This window comes from Acinonyx jubatus, chromosome B1 (genome assembly GCF_027475565.1).
Source record: "Acinonyx jubatus isolate Ajub_Pintada_27869175 chromosome B1, VMU_Ajub_asm_v1.0, whole genome shotgun sequence".
NCBI lineage: Eukaryota > Metazoa > Chordata > Mammalia > Carnivora > Felidae > Acinonyx > Acinonyx jubatus.
The window spans coordinates 143,366,506-143,388,800 of NC_069382.1; the positions used below are offsets into that span (position 1 = coordinate 143,366,506).

Sequence of the window (22,295 nt, forward strand, 5' to 3'; positions counted from 1 at the left end):
TTCATGTAATAGTAATGTTGTAAAATACCCTGTGAAAATAGAATAGTACAGAGTCATCGCATTTCTGGGGGAAAATAATACCAGTTATAACTAAGGAAACTCCCTGATCAAATAAGATAGGAGCAGTGAGTTTTCCGTGAGGGATTGGGTTTGAAATGGGTGACAGAGATCTACAAAGCAATGTCTTAAGTACCCAAAAGTTTATTCTCTCCAATATAGGAAATTCAGAGTTAGGCAGTTTGGGGTAGAGCTGGTATAGCAGCTGCGTGAAGATAGGAGAAACCCATCCGCCTTCTCTCCCTGTGTTCCATCATCCACAGCCTGTAATTTCTATCTGTAAGGCCACAGGATGGTCATGATGGCTGCTGGAGCTTATCTTGCAGGATTGGTAAAAGGGTGCTTCAAGTGCAGTTATCCTCTTTAAGGAGCCTTGCCAGAAGTCACACCAAACACTTGTGCTTACGTCTGACTTATGTGGGTCATAACCTAATTGCAGAAGAGGTTGGCAAGTAGTCTTTTTTTTTTTTTTTTTTTAAGATAGCAGTATACCCAGCTAAAAAAGAGAAGTTTATTACTAAGGAAGAATTACTCTTAGTAGGCAATTTCAGGGTAGTTTTTGTGCCCTGGGTAAGTTCAGATGATGATGGCCAGTATTTATTTGATATTGACCTTGTGCCAGGCACTGTTTTAAATGGCTTACATATTTTAGCTCATATAATTCATCCAGTGTGCACCGAAGTGGGTGCCATTATAATCTCCACTTTAGTGATGAGGAAATGGGCACACAGAGTGTAAGTAACTCACCCAAGGTCACTCATTTATTAAGTGATACTTAACATCTCTTAAGTATCTAAGGCACATCCAAGCAGTTTGGCTCCTGCTCATAACTACTATGCTAATCTCCTTTGAGGATGTGTTACGTTCTGCCCCTAAGAATTTACTTTGGAACAAAGGCAGGTAGGTCACCTACTGTGCTTAGCAGTCTCTGTAAATTATCACATTTTTTCCCCCCAGCAACCTTCTGAAGTAGGTATAGTTCAGTTCCCATTTTACAGATGAGGAAACTGAAACAGAAGGAAAATAACTTCCCCAAAGTCAAATAAATGGAATTCAGATTCAGGCAGTTCTACTCCAGGACCTGGACTAAACCACCATGGGGTCATGCCCCTGGAGCCTGATCACATTCTGATGCCAAAGAAAAGTTTGGAACAGGGATGTATGTATGGGAATATTTTGAGAGGCTACAGAACTTAGTCCTTGACCTAAATAAGTCACCCTGGATGGAAGTACAAGAGAAAGTGGAAGAGAGACTGTCTCTGACAAAGGCTAAGATACTACATTCCTGACTAAGAAGCTGATTACTGGGGACATTATAGATGATAGATCACTGTGTGGAGGGAAATGGGATCCAGGGAGCCTGAATGGCTGTGCCCCACAGTACCCTACCTCCAGTACAGCAGCTTGTCAGGACTCTTGTTCGGGGAAAAGTGTGCTGTATTGCCAAAGAAGGGAGGTGACATCTGTCTTGAGTCTCTGCCTGGGAGATGCTCTCTGTCATCCACTTTCTATCATGAATACCTCTCCTTTTGCTTTCTTTTCACTTTTTGGTCCTTTCAGCCTCCTTTCTTACTTACTAGATTCATGACAGGTATCTAATAGCTGCTACAGGTCTTGCTCAGTCTGGTGCACTGCTATTTACAGAGATTGTAATTTTCCTTTTTTATTGCCTGTCTGTCTCTGGACGTCAGTATCCTTGGAGAATGGAGAAGCACTAACATTCACGTCCTTTCTTCTCTTTACAGTCCATTGTCCTCTACTGGTTGTGCTCCAGCTTCATGGGCCTTTCACAGAACTTGCTGCTGCGTTCTCCTAGGTTTCGCCGACTTTGCCGAATACCATTGACCAAGTCAGATTCAGACACTCCTTATAAGGACCTCTTTGCTGCCTTTTACGCCAAGTTCATTTCAAGAACATGATAGGATTTCCAGTAATTTTGAAACAATTGGAAGTATAACTATCACACTACATTTAAGTTTAGAAATTCAGATGTGATTTAATTTGTCTTTATTTAAAATCATGAATTGTGTGAAGTACTGTGGGTTAAGATATAATACAAAAGTAGAATCAAAGTATCTGGTTCTGCTTATAAAATTACAACTTGCTAGAGGTGCCAAAACTTTGGAAAACAGGATTAGATACTGAATGATGTTAAATTACACTGACCAATCTCCTACATTAAAGTTTTTTAAAGTAAGAGAATCCAGTGAGGTGATTCTTAAAATTTTGGTGGTGTGGAGGATCATAGACCCGTTTGTACATCTGCTAAAGCTATGGTTTTCTTTTCAGAGAAATCCTGGAACTCACAATATGGGGGCCTTCATTGACAACCCCTCTGCCCTACACCAAGGCTCTCTGGTGATTTCCTGGTTGAGAACTCTTATTCTCATGGAACGTACAATGATGAGTTAATGTGTGACTTTTAAAAAATGGACTTAAGATACATACAGTAGAGTAGTCCATACAAGAAAGTACCTAATATGGTAGGTGATCTTGCCTTAAGACCTGCTCTGAAAGAATACGAAACGGGTACATTCCTTTTTCTATAATTTAAGACATCTGGAATAGAATACAGCACTAAGTATTGCTAGAGCCCAGAGTGGAAAATCTTAAGCATTAAGTTTATTTAGTCAAAGGAAGAAAACTGGAATGGTGGCTACCTATTGTGGATGTGATTTTATAAACTTTTTTATTTGGAAGATTAAGTACTCTAATGGGTTTATTATGGTAGACATATAGGTGAAATTAACAGGTAATATAAATGGTAGATCCAGTTGTTCGATTTGAAAAGATGATAAAACTAATTGTGGAATAATTTGACAGTTACTTAAGAAGGTGATAAATTGTAAGTTTTCATTAAGTTGGAATGCGAATACAATCCAAGATGCCCTGCCATCACAGCTCATGTTTTACAATAAAGTAAAAACTAAAGCAAAATCAGTTCTTTCTTAAATAATGTCTATTACGTCTTAGCCATTTTGGTTGCCACCTAATTGAGAATTTAGAGGTAGCATTTAGGATCTGGTTTTCTTTTCTTGACTTCCCAGTCCTGGGTTGTGACTGCCCTATTGATGGAACTGTCTTTCTAATCATAGTGAAGGAATTGAAACATATGTACAGTCAGTCCTCATTATTCACAGATTTTGTATTTGCCAATTTGTCTACTCGCTAAAATTTATTTGTGACTCTCAAATCAGTACAATGCTTTTGATGCCACAGAGTGGCAAAAAAATTGAGTCATTCGAGGTACATGTTCCCAGCTGGGTCAAATAAGGCAACACTGTGCCTTCTTGTTTCAGCTTTCATACTATATAACCAAGTGTCCTTTACTTGGTCTATTTAGTGCCATGTTTTTTCTCATTTTTGTGCTTTTTGTTGGTGATTTCGCTATTTAAAATGGCCTCCAAGTGTTGTCATACTGAAGTGCTGTCTAGGGGCGCCTGGGTGGCTCAGTCGGTTAAGCGTCTGACTTTTGCTCAGGTCATGATCTCGCAGTTCACGAGGTCGAGCCCCATGTCAGGCTCTCTGCAGTTAGCAGGAGCCTGTTTCAGATCCTCTTGTCTCCCTCTCTCTCTTCCCCTCCCCATCTTGTATGCTCGTGCTCTCTCCCTCTCTCTTTCCCTCTCCCTCCCTCCCTCCCTCCCTCACCTCTCTCAAAACTAAATAGATATTTAAAAACAAGTCAGTCAATCAATGAAGTGCTGGCTGGTTTTCCCAAGCACAAGAATGCTGTGATGTTCCTTAAGGGGAAAATACCTACATTAAATAAACTTCGTTCAGGCATGAATTATGGTGCTTTGGCCATGAGTTTACTGTTAATGAATCAGCAATATATTTTATTGAGTTGACAAAAACGAGTTGACAAAAACGTGACAAGAGGCTTGCGGGAACATGACCCTTTTTTTTCTCTTGGAGCAATGGTTTATGTTCACTAAGTCAGTTTTTGTGGTAACTTTGTAGAATATAACAAGAATTGACTTTCTGTAATGTGCAATCAAGGAAGCAGAGGAAGAAATGGGTATGCTAGTTGTATTATAGCAAAAAGAGGAAAGGGAGTTTGAAATATTGGAACAAGTTGACTCTTGCCATGTGTATCATTGTGTACTGATACATACATTTTTCTCATAATGGGGTGAAGGAATTCAGCCCTCTTTCCCCATCTTACTCTAAGAAGTTGTCACTTTCTGAAAGTAAGAAATAAAGGAATGCCGTAACTCCCTTTTCCAGTAGGTGAATCTGCTTTCATGAGCATGCTTTTCCTTGTTTACTCTGATTCCTCTTGATTTCTAAATATATACTTAACATCTTTTTTCATATAGATAGTGTACCTAGTTTCTTATTGCTCTCCCATTTTCAGACTTCTTGAATTGCTGTTACAATGTATGTAAGTTTATTTAAGAATATTTCTCCCAGATCTCAAAATAATTTCTGATAGGGTTGGAGGTAGCTGGGATCTTGGAAAATACTCATGAATAAAGAAAACTGATATATTATGAACAGAGTTGAATCAGTCACCTGACTTCAGGCTGGTAAATATTCCTCTCATTTCTTTCTCTAGGCAGAGTTGTTAGTAAATAGCAAGTCCTAGTTCAGAAAATTTCATCTGTGGTCTTTGCTCTTACTTCCCCAGCAGTTTGTCATAGTCTGGAGTGTTTCCAGAGCCTGAGGTCAGGGGAGGTGGGTACTGGATGCACACAGAGGACACACATGCTGTTAAGATCCCTTGACAACTCCCTGTTGGATGCTTCTCTGTCCTCTGCCGCTGAGGGACTGGCAGAGCTCTGTCCTGGACACTGCAGAGTTCAGGAAATCTTTCTGTCTTTTCAGATGGAGAGCATAATCTATTTGTGTGTGTTACCCTTCCTCATTTCTGGAAGTCAGTCTTCTTGTTTGTTTGTTTGTTTGTTTGTTTGTTTGTTTCAGGTGGGCCTTGTTTTTGTCTCTCGCCCAGATTCACTTTTTTTTCTGGGTATGACTCAGCCCAAGAGTTAGGAAAGAAGTCCTGGATCTGTTTATATTATACCATGATGATACTGGAGATCGGAAGTATGTTAGGAGATGGAACTGGCATACCCAAATAACTAAATTAGTTTTCCCTGGAATCTCTGTAAGAGAAAACCTGAACAGTCCTATCTTGGCCAGATGACATAGGTAGGAAGAGGAGGCTCACTTAAGTTAAAGGCAAAATCCTTGATTGCCACCTTCACAGATAACCCAGGAGAGGATGGAGAGCAAACCTTTCTAGGTACATTTAAGGTGCTCTAGGTACATTTAACCTTTCTAGGTGCTCAAGAGCTAAAGACCAACCCTCCCCTCTCAGAAGAGGTACAGCTAGTTCTAGACTATATTGGGGAAATTGTAGTTTCTGAGGAAAAGTGGGAAAATGAGGGCCCACCTAAACCTTAGTAATTTCTCTGTTGTGCATGTATGCTTCATTCATTCCGTGTGTCTTCATAGGTTTCTCCTCTGAGGATCCCAAGAATCCCCCCGCCTTTTTTTTTTTTTTTTTTTTTTTTTTGAGACTCAACCTGTTAAATTGCTTCAATACCAGAGTAAGCCCTGAAAGCAGCAGGAACTCAGATCCTAGAAAAAAAACTAAAGCACGTAGTTTGTTTTACTCCTGGGATGATAAGTGAAGTTACGACAGAATGCAGAATTTTAAATTTCAAGTATGACCTGTGAATCCGCACAAGAATTTGGGTATCTGTATTAAAGCTAAATATGCAAATGTGATATAAAACATGAGACCGTAGTTGTAACAGATCATTACCAACACTTGTCTGTTTTTGTGAGCTGATTCTACCAGAACACAGATTATCTGGAAATGCTGCGAATCTATAGAAAATGTTCTGAATGAACCTATGGATATATATAGTTTAAAGTTGTAATAACTGATATTTTCTAATTATTTTTATTATCTTTTCTTTTTATATATTCTATATTTTATGAAATCAGTATTTAGCTTTCGGACATTTGAATTTGTGTAGTATTAAAACCATAGATATTTCTGAAATTTTGGACCTCTGTGTTTAAACAAGTAAAATAAGTATATTCATATATATTTTTAATATATTCATATATATAATATGTATGAATTTTCGTTCATGAACATTTCAGGCAAAACCTAAAGACTTTAGGGGTACCTGGGTGGCTCAGTTGGTTGAACATCTGACTTCGGCTCAGGTCATGATCTTACGGTTTGTGAATTCGAGCCCCGTGTGGGGCTCTGTGCTTACAGCTCAGACTGGAGCCTCTTTGGATTCTGTGTCTCCCTCTCTTTCTCCCCTTCCCTGCTCACACTCTGTCTCTGTCTGTCTCTCTCTCTCTCTCTCCCTCTCAAAAACAAATAAACATTAAAAAAAAATTTAAAGAGAAAACCAAAGACTTTGAATTTACATGTATTCTTTGCTAATTATATGAAATACAAAGGTACAAAGGTACTCTCTCAAAATCTTTTGAAAAAATGAAAAACTGGTACTGTGGTCAAGCCAGTGCTAATTGGGGGCATTCTTTGTTTTTCATCAGGTTTTGTTTTTTCATAATGTTGATCAGATTTTTTGTTTATATAATTATTTTATTACTTAAGGTGTTTCTGTACCCATATATATACTTTTAAATTTTAATTTGAATATAATTAACATACAGTATTCAATTGGTTTCAGGCATATAGTATAGTGATTTAGCAGTTTTGTACATTTTTTAGTACTCCACATGACAAATGTATTCTGCATTGAATTGGGGAAAAACCTTTAAACCTGTAAACCTTGGTATGATGATACATTACATTAAGTTGGTATAAGTATCTTATATATTTCAAGATTTATGGTATCGTAGCTTGCAAAAAGCAAAATAAGTTTAAAAAGCTTGAAAAATCAGGGTAGTACTTAGCAAATGTTTAAAATAATGACAGTATATAAAAGTACATTGGTTTTAATATTACTAAAATTAAATGATGGGTGAAGAATTAGCTTATTCAGCCAGAGAGTGTGCATAGGAATTATGTATTTGTAATTATGTATTCAGTCCTTAGAGAATGTAAGTAGATCATATAATTGTGAAATTAGATTGTTGTGCAGAATTCTGGAGACTGGGGCTTTGAGTATTTTACATCATCTCAAAGTACAGTAGACTTTTCTCTGTTCTGGCAGGTGACAGCCACAAAAGAAAGCCACCTCGTAAGAGCTATGAACTATCAGTGGCTGCAATGCTGACAAAGCAAACTGAAATAAATGAACCAAACGTCATCAGATAAGGACAGACATTGTCACGGAGAGGAATGGTGACTCTTGAACAAAAACAAAAGGAATGATGAAAAAATCTTTATTCAGTAATTGTGTTGCATTGTTATTTTGGAACTCTTATTGTTAGGTAAAATATATAACGTCTATTGGGTATCTTAAGTTTTCTTTGGATGCTGTACACATTCCTTTATGGCACTTAGGCAACTAAGAGGAAGATGTTATTGACTATATTTGTTGGAGATTTATTTTAAAAATTTGTAAGTGAAGTATAGTTGATGTACAGTATCATATTAGTTTCATGATATTGCAGCACAGTGGAGATACATAAGATAAATTCTTTTCAAGTTTTTCTTTTAAGATAGCTTCAGGGATCACCCCTGAGAAAGAAAGTGGTCCCACAAAGAGGGTCCTGCCTCCCTGCAGTTCACCACCACCGTACTCAGAAAGCCTAGCCTTCATACCTGTTTGACTTAAGACCTTCCACAATCTCAGTTAGGAACTATACATAAAAGCATTTTGGTCCTGGTTGATTTCCATCCATAGGAACATAAGACCCGGCCAATACCACAAGGGGAAAAAAGTTACCAGCTTGGCAATGGCAGCAAAATTCCCACGAATCAGCTAAACCAAGAAAGTGCTTTCATACAGAGGCCTTGCCTAGTTCTTAGAGCCATAACCTTATGCTCTTCTGTAACTTGAACGTGAGGGAGATCCTGATACAATTGCCCCAAAGGAATTGCAGAGAGAACCCTGGCCCCTTGCGTTCGATCACAGACTGCCTTCTTGAACGCCCTGTGTTTTGGTAAGTTTTACAAAGTCTTACCTTTAATTACCTAGTCCTATACCGCTGGTTTTGTTTAATAAAACGAGGACTTCTGGGTGTTGGGGAACAAAAGCGCTGACGGAAAGACCTGAAATAAAACTAAAAGTACTCCTAGAAAACATCACTTCTACTGAGGTATTCAATCTAAGGTAACAAGACATTTCTATCCTTGAAAGTCTCTGCTAGACTCCAGAGGGCCAAGAATTTCATGAAAAAAGAGGCCTCTGGGGAAAGTGCCCAATTTCTATCTTTTCCATTTCTAGGAAATATCACAAGCATACTTCTCTCCCTTTGCATCCCTGATAAGGCAGTTTACATTTGTTTTGCCTTAGTTAGGAAAGCAGCACTGTATTTAATTTAGCTTTGATTTTTGTCTTCTGGCTAAATTGTAGCTCTCCAGGGAAATTTAAAAATGCATTATGAAATACACCTAACTCTATTCCTTTCATTGCAGCTGCATTTCTGCATATTCCAACCGTAGTACAAATAATTTGAGGGATTTCTTCTAATTACAACCTCAAGCCTCCTGGATCTTCTGTGAGTGATGGCTGCTTCTGAGGGTAAGGAGTATTAAAAATGTAAATTCTTTATCTATGAGAGAGCTAACAGCTTCATATTCCATGCTATTTAAAATTTATCCTATATGTTGCTACAGGTAGGAACCCTCATAAAATTTTATTATAGAAGCTTCTGTTGTGCTTGACTTTCCTAATAAAACGTCTCTGGCTATATCCAGCCTGATCACCAGCCCTTTCTGTCATGTATTCTCCAGAATTTTTCTTCTTCTTATCTAGGCTTCCTTTTTCTTAACTAAGTCTTCCACTGTGCCTCTACTCTCCCAAACCTTTCCTCTGTTCTTATGTCCATTATACAGTAAACAAAATTCTCCTTGCAACTCAGGATGATGGAAGGTGAAAGACCTTTAATTTTTATTAGTAGATCATTATTTCCCTACTCATATGTAAGAAAACCTTTCTGTATACACGCCAACTGGATCTACCACTACCTACGCTTGTTTCTGGCATCTATTGGCTGTCTGGTCACCCCTGTCATTTACTGGCTTCCTCTCTATCTTCAGGGCTGCCATCACAGTGGATGACTTCAGTAGCTAAGTGGACGTCTTGTTAGGTTAGGCAGTTTGTTAGGTTCCTAACAGGATACCTGGAGGTCACTAACGAAGAAGTCATGGCCAGCTATGGGGAAGGTCAGAGGCCTGTCCTGGCAGCACTCCACAAGAAGCAGGATCAAACCAGACAGGCCCAAGATGGCAGATGCCATGAAAGGAGACCCTTGGCCAAATCAGGAAGAAAAAGCTCAGAAACCCTGCTTCCCCGCCACTACCCAAGTAATAAATACTCTGCCACCTACTTCACTGTCAATAAAAGATAGAAACCCGACCGCCCGCGTACACAGCTCCCTCACTGGCCAGCTTAACCTCCCCTTCTCTCTCTCTGTCTTTCCCTCTTTCCTTCTTTCTCTGTGTCCCTCTCTTCCCCCTTTTCCCTCCCTTCAGCTCACCTGTCTCCTATCTCAAAAGCGTATTTTTCGCTTTAATAAACTTTGCTGCTTGTGTTACTCATCTGCTATGCTGTGTGTCTGTCCTCGAATTCATTCTTGTGACAAGACCAAGAACCTTTGGCAACTCCTTTGGGTCTGGCTGGGTCGAGGCTCCAGAACCCAGGGACTCCCCAGTTCACCTGGCAACAGTCTCATCTGACAACTTTGTCACCCGGTCGTTTCACCTGCTACCTGAGATATGTTAGTAATTCCTTTCCAGTCTTCAGGACTAAGTATTTCACCAGGTGATGACAATGTGTACCCTGGAGGCCATAAATTATTGGATCTGGGTTGTTCATGTAGCCCAAGCAGGACCATCAAATCTCTAGGAAATTTAATCTAAGAGCTATGAAGACACCAAGTCAATTGGGTAATTGGTTCATGCTAGACCAGCCATCACACCAGCCCAAACCCACAGGCATGCTACAGCTAAGACTTTGCATAGAAGACAAGGGTAGCAGAGAAAGCTTACGCAAGAAGAGAAGAGACAAAATAACACCATCTTGCAAAAGAAGCTGAGACTGAGAGATCCCAGTCTCTACCCCCATAAGAGATAGAGTGGGTGGCCAAAATTCCAAAATTTGAAATTGCAGCCACGTATTACTTTCCTATTGCTGCTCTAGCAAATTACCATAAACTTAGTGACTTAAAACCACACAAACATTATCTTACAAGTTCTAGAGGTCAGATGTCTGATATTGGTTCCACAGAGGTGTGTTCCTTATAGAAACTGTCAGTGAGAATCTGGTTTCTTATGTTTTCCAGCTTTCAAAGGTTCCAGCTTATGACCTGCCTCTTTCAATTGTTGGATCCCCTTTCACTCTCACCCTCCTGACCCCCTCTTATAAGGACCCTTGGGATTATTATATTTGGCCACCCTGATAATCCAGGATAATCTTCCCGTCTCAGGGGGTGCCTGGGTGGCTCAGTCTGTTAAGCATCTGACTCTTGATCTCGGCTCAGGTTATGACCTCACAGTCGGTGAGTTTGAGCCCCACATTGGGCTCAGTGCTGACAGCATGGAGCCTGCTTGGGATTCTCTCTCCCCCTCTTTCTCTGCCCCTTCCCTATGTGCACTCTTTCTCTCAAAATAAATAAAATCTTCCCATCTCAGGGTGCCTGGGTGGCTCAGTTAGTTGGGCATCCAACTCTTGATTTTGGCTCAGATCATGATTTTGCGGTTTCTGAGTTTGAGCCACATTGGGCTCTGCCTTGGCAGTGCAGAGCCTGCTTGGGATTTTCTTTCTGCCCCTCCCCTGTTCTCACTCACATGTGCGCACGCACGCTCTCTCTCTTAAAATAAATAAATAAACTTAAAAAAAAAAAGTCTTCCCATCTCAAAATGCTTAACTTAGTCACATTTTTGATCTCGTTCCTCAGGTCCAAGCACATCTTGATTAAGATCTGTGGAGGTGAACATGCATCTTTATCTTCCATGCCACAGTGGTAGATAGTCCTGCACTCTCTACGTGCAAGGAGTCATTCCGTCTCCATCTGCTCCCTTTGTCTTCCTATCTGTAGCCCCCTGTTTGCTTACAAGGGTGGTGGTAGGGAGAGCAGGGCAGCTTTTTTTACTCTTAATTAGAGTAATCCCTCCAATTTTTGTGTTAGCTGATGTCAGTGCCTTAGGCGGGATGTGTTCTCTTCCATCCTCCCTTGGGCAGGAGGTTATTAAAATGCCTTTCCAAGAAAATCCTGACCTTCGCTTCTGATGCCGTCCATCTCAGGGAGACTGCCCATTCTACCACTACATAAATGAGCTTACAGTGGTCAGTTGTTTTTTATGTCTGAAGTGCACAAATGCCATTTTGGGGCTTTTACCTGTCTTGCCATACCTGGTGCTACACCAGAGTGACAGATGTCTTCTATATCTCAGTGATGTGCTGAGGGATCAGACGTTCATTTCCCCCACCCCACCCCACCCCACCCCCAGCTTAATATCGCTGACACCTTGTCACTGATCCTAACATTGTTTAATGGAAGCAGGGCACACGTTCAAAGATCAAAAATGACAAGGCAGTCATGCAGCTGGTAATTCCTTGTGGCCTTGTAGGCATGGCAACCCACACATTGACTCTATTGTTATTTTTGTTCTGTATGCAGAGTTGCTGACATCGTTAGTGAAGTTTTGTTAAAATCCTTGGGTTCCCCTCAGGATAAAAGGGAATAGACACACACATACAAAGTCCTTCTAAATGGGACATTTCACATGGCCACTTTTCACCTTTCAATTTTTCCTTTGATCACATAGAATAAAAGCAAAAATACTTTTCCCTATTTTTCTCTACCAGAAAGTTGGCATAAAATGATCCATCAGCAAAACTGTGTATGCAGATTTTATTCTCGGATTTTCTGAAAAAGGTCCCTGGATACAAATTCTATGGGTTTGGTAGTTAAAATCAGGTTACCACTGTGGTGGGTAATATGTTCAAACGAATGTGTTGGCCACAGGAGTCACATTTCAGTCAAAATGGTCAGTTCTCTTTGGCCTGAAGAGGAATTCCTATATGAGCTCTCAGAGTTCATTTGTTCCCCACTTACACACAGAATGCTTACCTGCAGACTTCTTCCCCCCGTAGGACCAGGAGGGAGTGACTCCACTCTTCTTTCAGTGCCCATGGCCACCAGCGGTCATCAGGAAAGAAAAGACAAAGTGGTTACCTAGTGAAAGAGTAACCTCAAGTGAAAATAGAGAAATTCAAAATCTGAATTCTTGAAGGAAAAAAAAAAAAAAAACCCCACCTGTAACTCCCAGGAGTAATATCTCTAGTTCTCTAAAGTAAATGGGACAGGGCCAGGGTTTCAGCTGAAGGCTTCTAAGGGACAGATACAATTTCTTCCAGATTTAGTGTTTTTGTTCCACCTCAAGTAGGGTTAGCTCTTTTTTTCTGAGCTAGACCTTTATTTTATTTCAATTTTCTTTACTTGCCGTAAGACTGCTATTGACTGTTTTATAGGGTTATTCTTTTAGTCCCAGATATATTCAGATATTACATGCATACTGCCCTTTGTTTGAGGCAAGGGTCTTCAAACAGGTCTAAAATGGGAGTCAGTTCGGTTTGTCTGAGGGGTCAGATCTCAGGCCTGCCACCATCAGTCAATCCTTTGCCCACTTCTGGAAGAAGGTGTTCTTTCTTGCTTTCTTTCAAGAAAAAATAATGGGCCTGGGGAGGTATTAAATCAAAATTTTCTTCTCTCATTCAGTACACTGAAGAGAAAAGGTTTTCCTCCTCTCTTTCTGTTGTAGACAGTAACCATCCAGAGCACCATCAGCATAAATCTTAATCCGAAAATGCTGAGCCTGAGAAGAACATTCTAACTTGGGGGCCGGGAGAGGGGTATAAACTTTTTCTTGAGGTTTAGCAAGAAGGGGCACTTGACAATTAGGTAGTTTGGAGAATTAGGCAAGAGTGTTCTCCTGAAGGGGAGGAATAGTTTTCAGATTAGTAGCTATGGTTTGGGCAATTTGGATTTTATCAAGAAGAGTGGAGAGCAGTGAGGGGCTAAGGTCATTGTGTAGGAGAGAATAGATAAGAATGGTTGCAGGAACTCTGGAAGCTTCTCAGTTCCTCAGGGCCTCTTCCACTATTTTTAACACATAGGAAAGCAAGAATGTTTTTGTACATAAAAAGGAGGCTATTTCATAATATTTTGTAAGCATCATATATTCACTTTCCTTGTAGCATTATGTACCTCTGGCCGAGACATAACAGATCCTCGCAGTATGTTGTGGAAGAACAAGAAACAGTATTCACAATCTACCAACTCATATAATTTACAGGAGAAGGAAGAACTGTTCTGTGGTAATAGCTGAGAGTCCCGGTGTTTCCCATAATAACAGTATGAGTCCTCTGGGAAAATAGCCATTTCTTAAATTTAGAACTGCCACTGCCACCACCACCACTGAGCACTTGGCTCAACAGTTGGGGCATTTTGAATTCCCAACAGAAAATACTGATCTATTTTAGCCAATTTTTCCCATGCCATATTCCATATGTATCTTAATTTTGCAGGACTCCAAAATCCAAATACTCTGGTATTAATACATCAGTAATATGGTTTTGTAAGTCAGTAATTTTCTCTAATGAAACAATTATTTTTCTAGGATACTCCTTAAAAAGTGGAGGGCCTCATATTGCTAATGTTATTTCTCTTTAACACATTTTCTATCTGATTCAGTGATGGATAACACCTAAATTCCAATTGATCATTTGCTTTTCCATTGCTTAGTTTCATTACTAGGCCTCTTTTTATTATAATGGATAGCAGCCTAATTCAATCTAACTTCTATTAGAAGGGTAATCAGGGGCGCCTGGGTGGCTCAGTCGGTTGAGCGTCTGACTTCGGCTCAGGTCATGATCTCACGGTCCGTGAGTTTGAGCCCCGTGTTGGACTCTGTGCTGACAGCTCAGAGCCTGGAGGCTGTTTCAGATTCTGTGTCTCCCTCTCTCTCTGACCCTCCCCCGTTCATGCTCTGTCTCTCTCTGTCTCAAAAATGAATAAAACATTAAAAAAAAAAAAAAGAAGGGGAATCAATTTATGTAGCTAGCTATATATAGCTATAAGCTAGAAGACTACCTTATGTAGTCTAGGTAATGTTGGTTTTAGGCATGGGTGGTCCTGGAGTTTAAAAAATATTATCAAGACCATTTTCCTTTATCTTTCAACTTTGTTTTCCTTTGGGATGCCCTGATTCTTGTCTCAAGTGGCAGATATGGCCACTAGTAGTTCTAGGCTCATGATATTTCTTCAGTTAGTGTTTTTTATATTTCTAGAAAATGTTCCAGGAAAGACCTTGATTGGCTTATGTGGTAGGTGGATTAATGGCTTCCCAAAGATATCCATGTCCCAATTTTTAGAACCTGTGAATATGTTACCTTACATGGCAAAAGGAACTTTGAAGATGTGATTAAGTTGTGGCTCTTAAGATGGGGTGATCAGGGGTGCCTGGGTGTCTCAGTCAGTTAAGCATCCGACTTCAGCTCAGGTCATGATCTCACAGTTTGTGAGTTCAAGCCCCACATTGAGCTCTGTGCTGACAGTTCGGAGCCTGGATCCTGCTTTGGATTCTGTGTCTCCCTCTCTCTCTGCCCCTCCGCTGCTCATGCTCTGTCTCTCTCTTTCAGAAATAAACATTTAAAAAAAAAGAAAAAGATGGGGTGATCATCCTGGAGTATCCAGGTGGGTCTGAAGTAGTCACAGGAGGAAGGCAGGAAGTCAGAGAAGAGAAAAGATGCTGTGCTACTGTCTTTGAAGATGGTGGAAGGGGGCCATGAATCAAGGAATGAGGTGGCCTCCAGAAGCTAGAAAAGGCAAGGAAACACACTCCTTTCTAGAGACTCCAGAAGGAGCACAGCCCTGAAGATCCATAATAGATGATAAATATATAATAAGTTATTTTAAGTCAGTAAATTTGTGGTAATTTCTTACAACAGTAATAGGAAACAAACACAGCTTTTAATGATTGCCCATCCCCGAACCAACTGGTCAAACCTTAGTGTAAGAGTTTAGGTGTAGTACACTGCTCAGATATGGGTTATGTGCACTCCCAGAACAGGGTTGAGGTAAGTCCAACCTAAATCACATGTGTGGAGTGAAGGAATGAATCCATCCTGTTCTTAACTACTCCGCAGCATGCATATCCATATGTGTGTGTATTTATATACATTTGTATTCTCATGATCCAATTAGCAGTCTCTTTGGCCTCTTGTTGAGTGATCAAACACTGGTATGAAACTTCTCAGTATTTTTTAGTCTTATATGAAGGCCACCAATCCGTCATGTATCAAGGCCAATGCATTTGTGGCATTTAACCCACATATCACCTTGAAGGCAGAGGCTACAAATGTTTCATAACTCTCCTCTGTTTATAGTTCTGATACATTTTATTCTTACTCCTTATTCTTACCACAACCTATAGTCCAGATTCAGCCCATCTGGGAACCATTTTGTGCTCTGACAGATACCTTTAGCTTTCTCTATCTAGTAACATACAACATAAGCTACCTTAGCTCTTGCCCTGACCATCATAGGCCATCACATTGGTTCTGATGTAATCACTGCATATCTATTCCCCCGGTCAAATTCTGTGAATGTATCTTCCCTTTCTAGAAGTGATCCAGATTTCAAAAAGAAATCATCAATCTGATAATAAGGATGTATATACCACTTTTCCTATATTGCAAAGAAGCTCGGTAAAGGAATTGACCTATTGGGTTTGAAGAAGGCATGGTTCCAGTCTTCTCAGTTTATATACTCACTCACTGACTTCAGTGACCAAATCACAAAATGAAACACTATTTCTCTCTCCTTATGAAGATTCCAAACCCCAAAACCACCTTATTTTGGATCCACTTCTCTTGGTACCATTTTGCTAATAATTTTGGTTGCCAAGGTGGATTGTCTCTTAGCTCAGTTCTTTTTTATGATTTGCTTCAGGCACAACTTGACACTCACATGCCCCTGAGGACACTCCTGTGGGAAGCTGTGAACTATAACTTGGTCACTCTGCATATTACCTTAGAGATAGAAAACTGATGATAAGGAGAAATTGTTAAAGGAAAGTTGGGCACTTGTTCCAACATGGCTTTTTTTTCCCCCACTGGAGAAATGCAGGTGTCTGCTGTTAATTGATGAGGGAAAGCATGCCGTACCTCTTTCTCAGCTGAAAAAAAAAAAAAACAAAAAAAAAAAAAACAAAAAAACCCCACAACACAACAGAGTTGCAAATGAGGTTCATTCAGCTCTCAGTTCAGGTTTGCACTATAATTTAACCCATATAACATCCATTGGGGGTGAGAACTTAAGAATGGCTTTATTTTACCCATTTCATTCTCCATTCATGTAGGTGAGCTTTCACTTATAGCCTCCAATGGGGGCAGGGAGGGTGGTGGCATAAGTCCATCCCCTTCATCACAGAATCTCATCTGGACATTCTTTTTTTAAGTTTATCTTGAGAGAGAAAGCAAGAGGGAGGGGCAGAGAGAGTGAGAGAGAGAATCCCAAGTAGGCGCTGCACTGTCAGCTTGGAGCCTGACACAGGGCTCGAACCCATGAACTGTGAGATCATAACCTGAACCAAAATCAAGGGTTGGACGCTTAAACGACTGAGCCACCCAGGCATCCTGGACTCTCCTTGAGCTTTTCCCACGGTCCTTGCTCCTCTAAACTACTTCTCTTTCATCCTAATCCCAACCTACTCTGTTGTGGGTGCTCCTGAAATAGGTCTCCTTTTCTGTTCCCCAAGATTTCTGTGCTGGACAGGTCCAGAAGATAGAGGAGGGTAAAAGTGCTAGTCTGGCTGGAAAGTAGAATATAAATTTTAAAAAGATCTGACACTTTAGATGTTTATTTCCTATCAACATATCCCTTTCCTTTTATACCTTACGTTAAAAGCCTGTCCTCTGCCCAGCACAGACAACCCGCATTCTATCACCTAGGTGTAGAAGCTTTCAGCTTCCAGGAAATAGGGATGGGTGAAAGAAAAACTCACCTCACTATGTCGAACAAAAAATAAGGTGGCAAATGTTAGCTTGGTCAACTTCCTGACACCAATTTACAAACTTCACATCCACTATCTTTACCCCCACTTTCTCTCCTGGTACTATAAAACACATGTCTTTTTTATTATTTATTATTATGTATCATTTGTTACTCTTTTTTTGATGATGCCTCCAGCAGGGACCTCACTGCCATGCTTAACTTAATGGTTCTCCTCCATCATCCAACATTGCTTAATCTGTATCTTTCAGTATTCCATGTTATTCTCTCTCTCCCTCCTATCTCTCTTCTCCCATTCATACTCATTTTATTTATAAGTCATTCATACTAGCTGTCTCCACTCTCTCATTCTTCATTTCCCCCCAGTTTTCATCACTTTGACCTTTTGATTTATGCTCTAGTTCACTAATTTGTTCTTCAGCTGTCTCTGTCCTTCAGGTGTGTCTACTCAGTTCATCTACTGAGTTTTATTTCAGTTACAGAATTTTAAATTATACCTATTCTTATATATTTTTGCACCAGCCTATTTTGCTACAAGAATATGGTATCTTTTTTTATTAAAGCTTCTAAAGATAATTATACTTTAAAAATCACTCTCAGGGCACCTGGGTGGCTCAGTTGGTTCAGTGTCTAACTTCAGCTCAGGTCATGATCTCATGGTTCATGAGTTTGAGCCCCACGTTGGGCTCTGTGCTGACAGCTCAGAGCCTGGAGCCTGCTTCGGATTCTATGTCTCCCTCCCTTTTTGCCCCTCCCCTGCTCATGCTCTGTCTCTCTTTCTCCCAAAAATAAACATTAAAAAAAAAAAAGAAGAAAGAAAAATCACTCTCAGTTTGTTGTATTTATTTTATTTCCTCAGGGGTTAGTTCTGCATATTCAGATTTATGCTTATGTTTCAGGGTGTGATTTTTGCTTAACTATTTGGTGATTCTTGGTTGTGTTTTTGTCTTTGACTTAACTTTCTCTGCTAGCTTCTGTTATTGTAGCATCTTCCAGTAATTATGAGGAAAAGATACCAGGTCTTCTATGGAGAGTGCTCCTTGTAACTCTTGGGTGTAGCTAGCCATTCAGGACATAGCTTTGCTTTGTGTGAGGGCACGGCAAGAGGACAGCTGTCTGGGAACCAGGAAGTAGGTTCTCAGCAGACACCAAATCTTCTGGCATCTCATCTGATCTTGAATTTCCCAGTCACCAGAACTGTGAGAAATAAATTTCTACTGTTTATAAGCCACCCAGTCCATGTATTCTGTTATAGCAGCTGGGGCGGATTAAGACAGCATCTGAGTTGGTATAAGTCAAGATTAGAAAACTCACCACCAGCCTTCTTCAAGTATTCAGGAATCTATTTAAAACTGTCTGAGACAAAGACATCTGAACTTTGAAACGACTGGAATTGTTGCCCAGTTTTTCAACCTTCAGTTATGCTCAGATAGCATATCAGAGACTTCTCACTAAGGATATTCATTTCTGTGTGAAATTAGAAATAATCTTATAGGGCACCTGGGTGGTTAAGCATCTGACATCAGCTCAGGTCATGATTGTGCAGTTCATGAGTTTGATCCCAGTGTTGAGCTCTGTGCTGATAGCTCAGAGCCTGGGAGCCTGCTTGGGATTCTGTGTGTCCCTTTCTCTCTGTCCCTCCTCTGCTCACACTCTATCAAAAATAAATAAACATTTAAAAAAAAAAGGAAGAATCTTAAGTTTCCAAAAAAGAGTTGACTCAATTTTTTCCCGTCTTTATAATGCAATACAGTGGAAATGAATGAGGCTGATGGAGAAGATAATGTCATTGAAATATTCATGACAAAATTAATGAGAGAAAATCACATTATAAAACAATATGTGCAGAGATTCTTTAAAAGGAAAAGCTAGGGGCACCTGGGTGGCTCAGTCGGTTAAATGTCTGACTCTTGATTTCATCTCAGATCAAGATCTCATGGTTTGTGAGACTGAGCCCTGTGTCGGGCTCTGTGCTGACAGTGCAGAGCCTACTTGGGATTCTCTCTTCTTCTCTCTCTGTCCCTCCCATGCCTATGCTCACACTGTCTTATTTAAGTAAATAAACTTGAAAAAAAAAAAAAAAGAAAAGTTAAATGCTTATAGAAAGGATAAACCACAAAATATAAAGTGGTATTTTCAAGATGTTAAGATTTGGGGGATTTATATAGCCTTTTCTGTGAAGCTAAAATTTATTTAGTGAAATGTACTACTTTTGTCATCATAAAAAGTGTTGTTATACACACATTTTCAGAAATCTATCTATTTGGATAAATCAAAAACCTATATAATTGTTCTGGATCATTAAATAACATCCTAATTCTTTCATGCACACTTGTAGTTTTAAAGAGTTGCTATAATAATTTAGGTGATTAATTAAAGATTGAGCTAAAATTATACCACTTAGGAGACTCATGATCAACTTAACGGTAAAAACAAGAAAACAATGTCTAATGTTGAGCCTTTTATTCTTTAAATTTTCGTTTTTGTATCTTATAGCAATAGCAAGATAGCAATTGCAGCAGTGGGTAGGTGGGCACAGTTCTGAGAAAAATATTGCAGAAGTGGTTCTTCATTGCCAGCGGAAGCTCATTGCTCACCCTGCAGGCTGTGTCTTAGGCAGTAGCCCAACACTGCCCACTAGTGGTTTGTAGAAACAAAGCATCAATGCCAATAAAGGGCAGGTGTTTTGCGTAAGCTTTCTTATACCTAGGACTTTTAAATTAGAATAAAAAGTTGTGTATGCTTATAGAGTTTTGCAATTCATAATAAACAGCCTCCTTATTTTATAGATGAGAAAACTGAGAAGTTAAATGAATAGCCTTAGATCCCACAGCTACATCGTAATAAAGATGGGAGTGGAACCTGGGACTCCATTGTCCCTAGCCAACATAATTTTTGCCAATCTGAGCTACCTTAGCTTTAAATTAGTTGGCTGATCTCTTAGAAGTCCAAGGTATTTGTCAAACATAGTCCTGAGTTGTAGACTCAATTATGCACAGGAAGGTCATGGCTCCTCATTATTTTCAGCCATCCCTTAACTTTGCCTGGTGATTTGTGATACTTTGGATATAGATAGACCTTTGAATTTTGGGGACCTATTTATTTATTCAAGTTAATGTTACATAGATGAGATGTGCAGATGGTTAATTTAAAACATCACCCAGATATTTGGTTATTGCTGATGAGATAAAGCCAGCACAGGAAGGCTAAACTTTCTGGAAATGCACTCCTTGTCCCTGATAGCAATGGTAACTGGCAGAGTCTAATAACATTTATTGCAGACATATTTTCATTGTTAAAAGGGCATGTTGTTTGTTGAGTTAAGGCTTGTGTGGAATTATTATGGTTTCAGTTTCTTGATCTCCTTGACACCCACAAGTAGAATCGTGGCCTTTATGTTGTGCATTTTCTTGTGGAAGAGGCACAAGTGAAGAAACCACAAAGGTGTTAACAAGTGAGATGGTGATACAGCAAGTCTAACAATTTGACAGGATGTGTATATTTGCATATCTCCTCTTGATTTGGTCTTACTTCCTCCCCCGACTGCATTTAGATATGGGAGCACTTGATTAATTTTCAAGTCTGTGATTAGAGGGAAACTCAGCTGCATTTTGAAGTGACTTGTAGATATAGTTCACTGAAATGAGAGTCAGACTTATGATTAATGCCTCTAGGTGGTGCCTGTGACCTGTATTTGGATTCAGTAGCTTATCAGAGACAGGAAGAATACTATAGAGGAGTGTGTGTGTGTATGTGTGTGTGTGTGTGTGTGTGTGTGTGTGTGTGTGTGTGTGTTCCACTTTACAAGCTCTGTAGGGAAACAGTGTTAAAGACCAAAGAGTGAGCTTAGGGACCCTTTGTGGTTACTCAGTTTTTATTTTTCCAATATCCTTTGTTTTTTCCCTCCCGGGAAGGAGAATTCACGAAGTTGACATAAAGAAGGAGGTGAAACCCAAGGAAGAAATTTGGAATTTTTAAAACTTATGACTAACAGTTTATGTTTTTAGGGGTGAAAAAAATGACTCTTTCATGTATATATTGCATCTAATATTTGTCTAATAAGCATATGCAGAAGGCATTCTGTTAGCATGCTACTCTTTTTCTGTGATGTGTCTGTATAGCCAGTCTTTTTCTCTCCCATTGTTTTAGCCCTCTCTACTGTGCAGCTTGGGAAGGTTGATTTGATCACTCAGGTGTTTTTTCTGAGTTGACCTCCTGTGTGATCTGGAGGTTCTGTTAGTGTTACAGTGTAACTAAGGTGTGTGTCCATGTATTAGTCTAGAAAGCAGAGCTGGAAGGACCTTTAGAGATCAGCAAGGAAAGGAGTTTTCAAATTCTCCATTTGTGTGATCAATAACATTTCAAGCACAGATTGCCTAATCATATCTTGGGTTTAGAATAATTAAATAAAACAAAGAAAAAAAAAGGTCGCATAAGTCTGTAATTAACAGAGCCTGGATTGAATTAACAGAGCCTCTCAACTGTTTACAGATTTCACTATCATTCTACCATATCCACTCTTTCAGTGAATTTCAGTGGATTTTCAGTGATTTCATAGACCAAAAATTTGGGGGGTCAGTTTAGGATTGGCAGTGTTTTACTTAGGACATTAAAGCCACCCCTAATATGTCACCACTACTTCACAAAAGAAGAGATATTTTAACACCATGTGGGTAAGAAGGATTTAATCTCAGAATTGATGACAGTCTTTCGATTTAATAATATATGTAAAACTCTACATTGTTCATTTCACCAAGGACAAATGAGCTCCTCTTAGTTTATTGGTAATCCATGAGCAGCAGTAGAGAACTATCTAGGACAGTCTCTTCATTTTTTGGGTGGAGAAACTGAGACCCAAATAAATTGACTTGTTTAAGGTCATATGTCTTGCAAGTAGCAGAGAAATGAGTTTTCCTTATTAGTTCAATAGTTAGAAAATTGGATGGCCCTCTCCCCATTTTTCTCTTTTTTTCTGCTGTTGCTGAGCGAAGGACACATACAAAAGAAGAGGCAGTGTATGTCAGGCAGAAAATAGATCCCATAGTGGAATTTTCAATTCTATGTCATAACGGTATTTTTATTTTCTATGAAATCTAACTTGTTTCTTTTTTTCCTTT

The 22,295-nt window shown here is 39.6% G+C and overlaps 1 protein-coding gene across 4 annotated transcripts in view; it reads left to right on the forward strand.

Moving 5' to 3' along the window:
- Positions 1 to 22,295, forward strand: part of LOC106982061 (cytochrome c oxidase assembly protein COX18, mitochondrial) — a 69,185-nt gene that overhangs the window by 8,398 nt on the left and 38,492 nt on the right. Inside the window, exon 6 of one of the 4 annotated variants that reach the window (XR_008296275.1) lies at positions 7,206 to 8,681. Coding sequence is in view for 3 of the 4 variants with exons in the window: in XM_027058165.2 (XP_026913966.1) it covers positions 1,803 to 1,976 (174 nt within the window). In the remaining variant the exon portion in view is untranslated. Of the gene's footprint in view, positions 1 to 1,802; positions 5,578 to 7,205; positions 8,682 to 22,295 lie in introns of those variants that run through there. The other 3 variants (XM_027058165.2, XM_053217260.1, XM_027058164.2) reach the window with 3 other exon arrangements.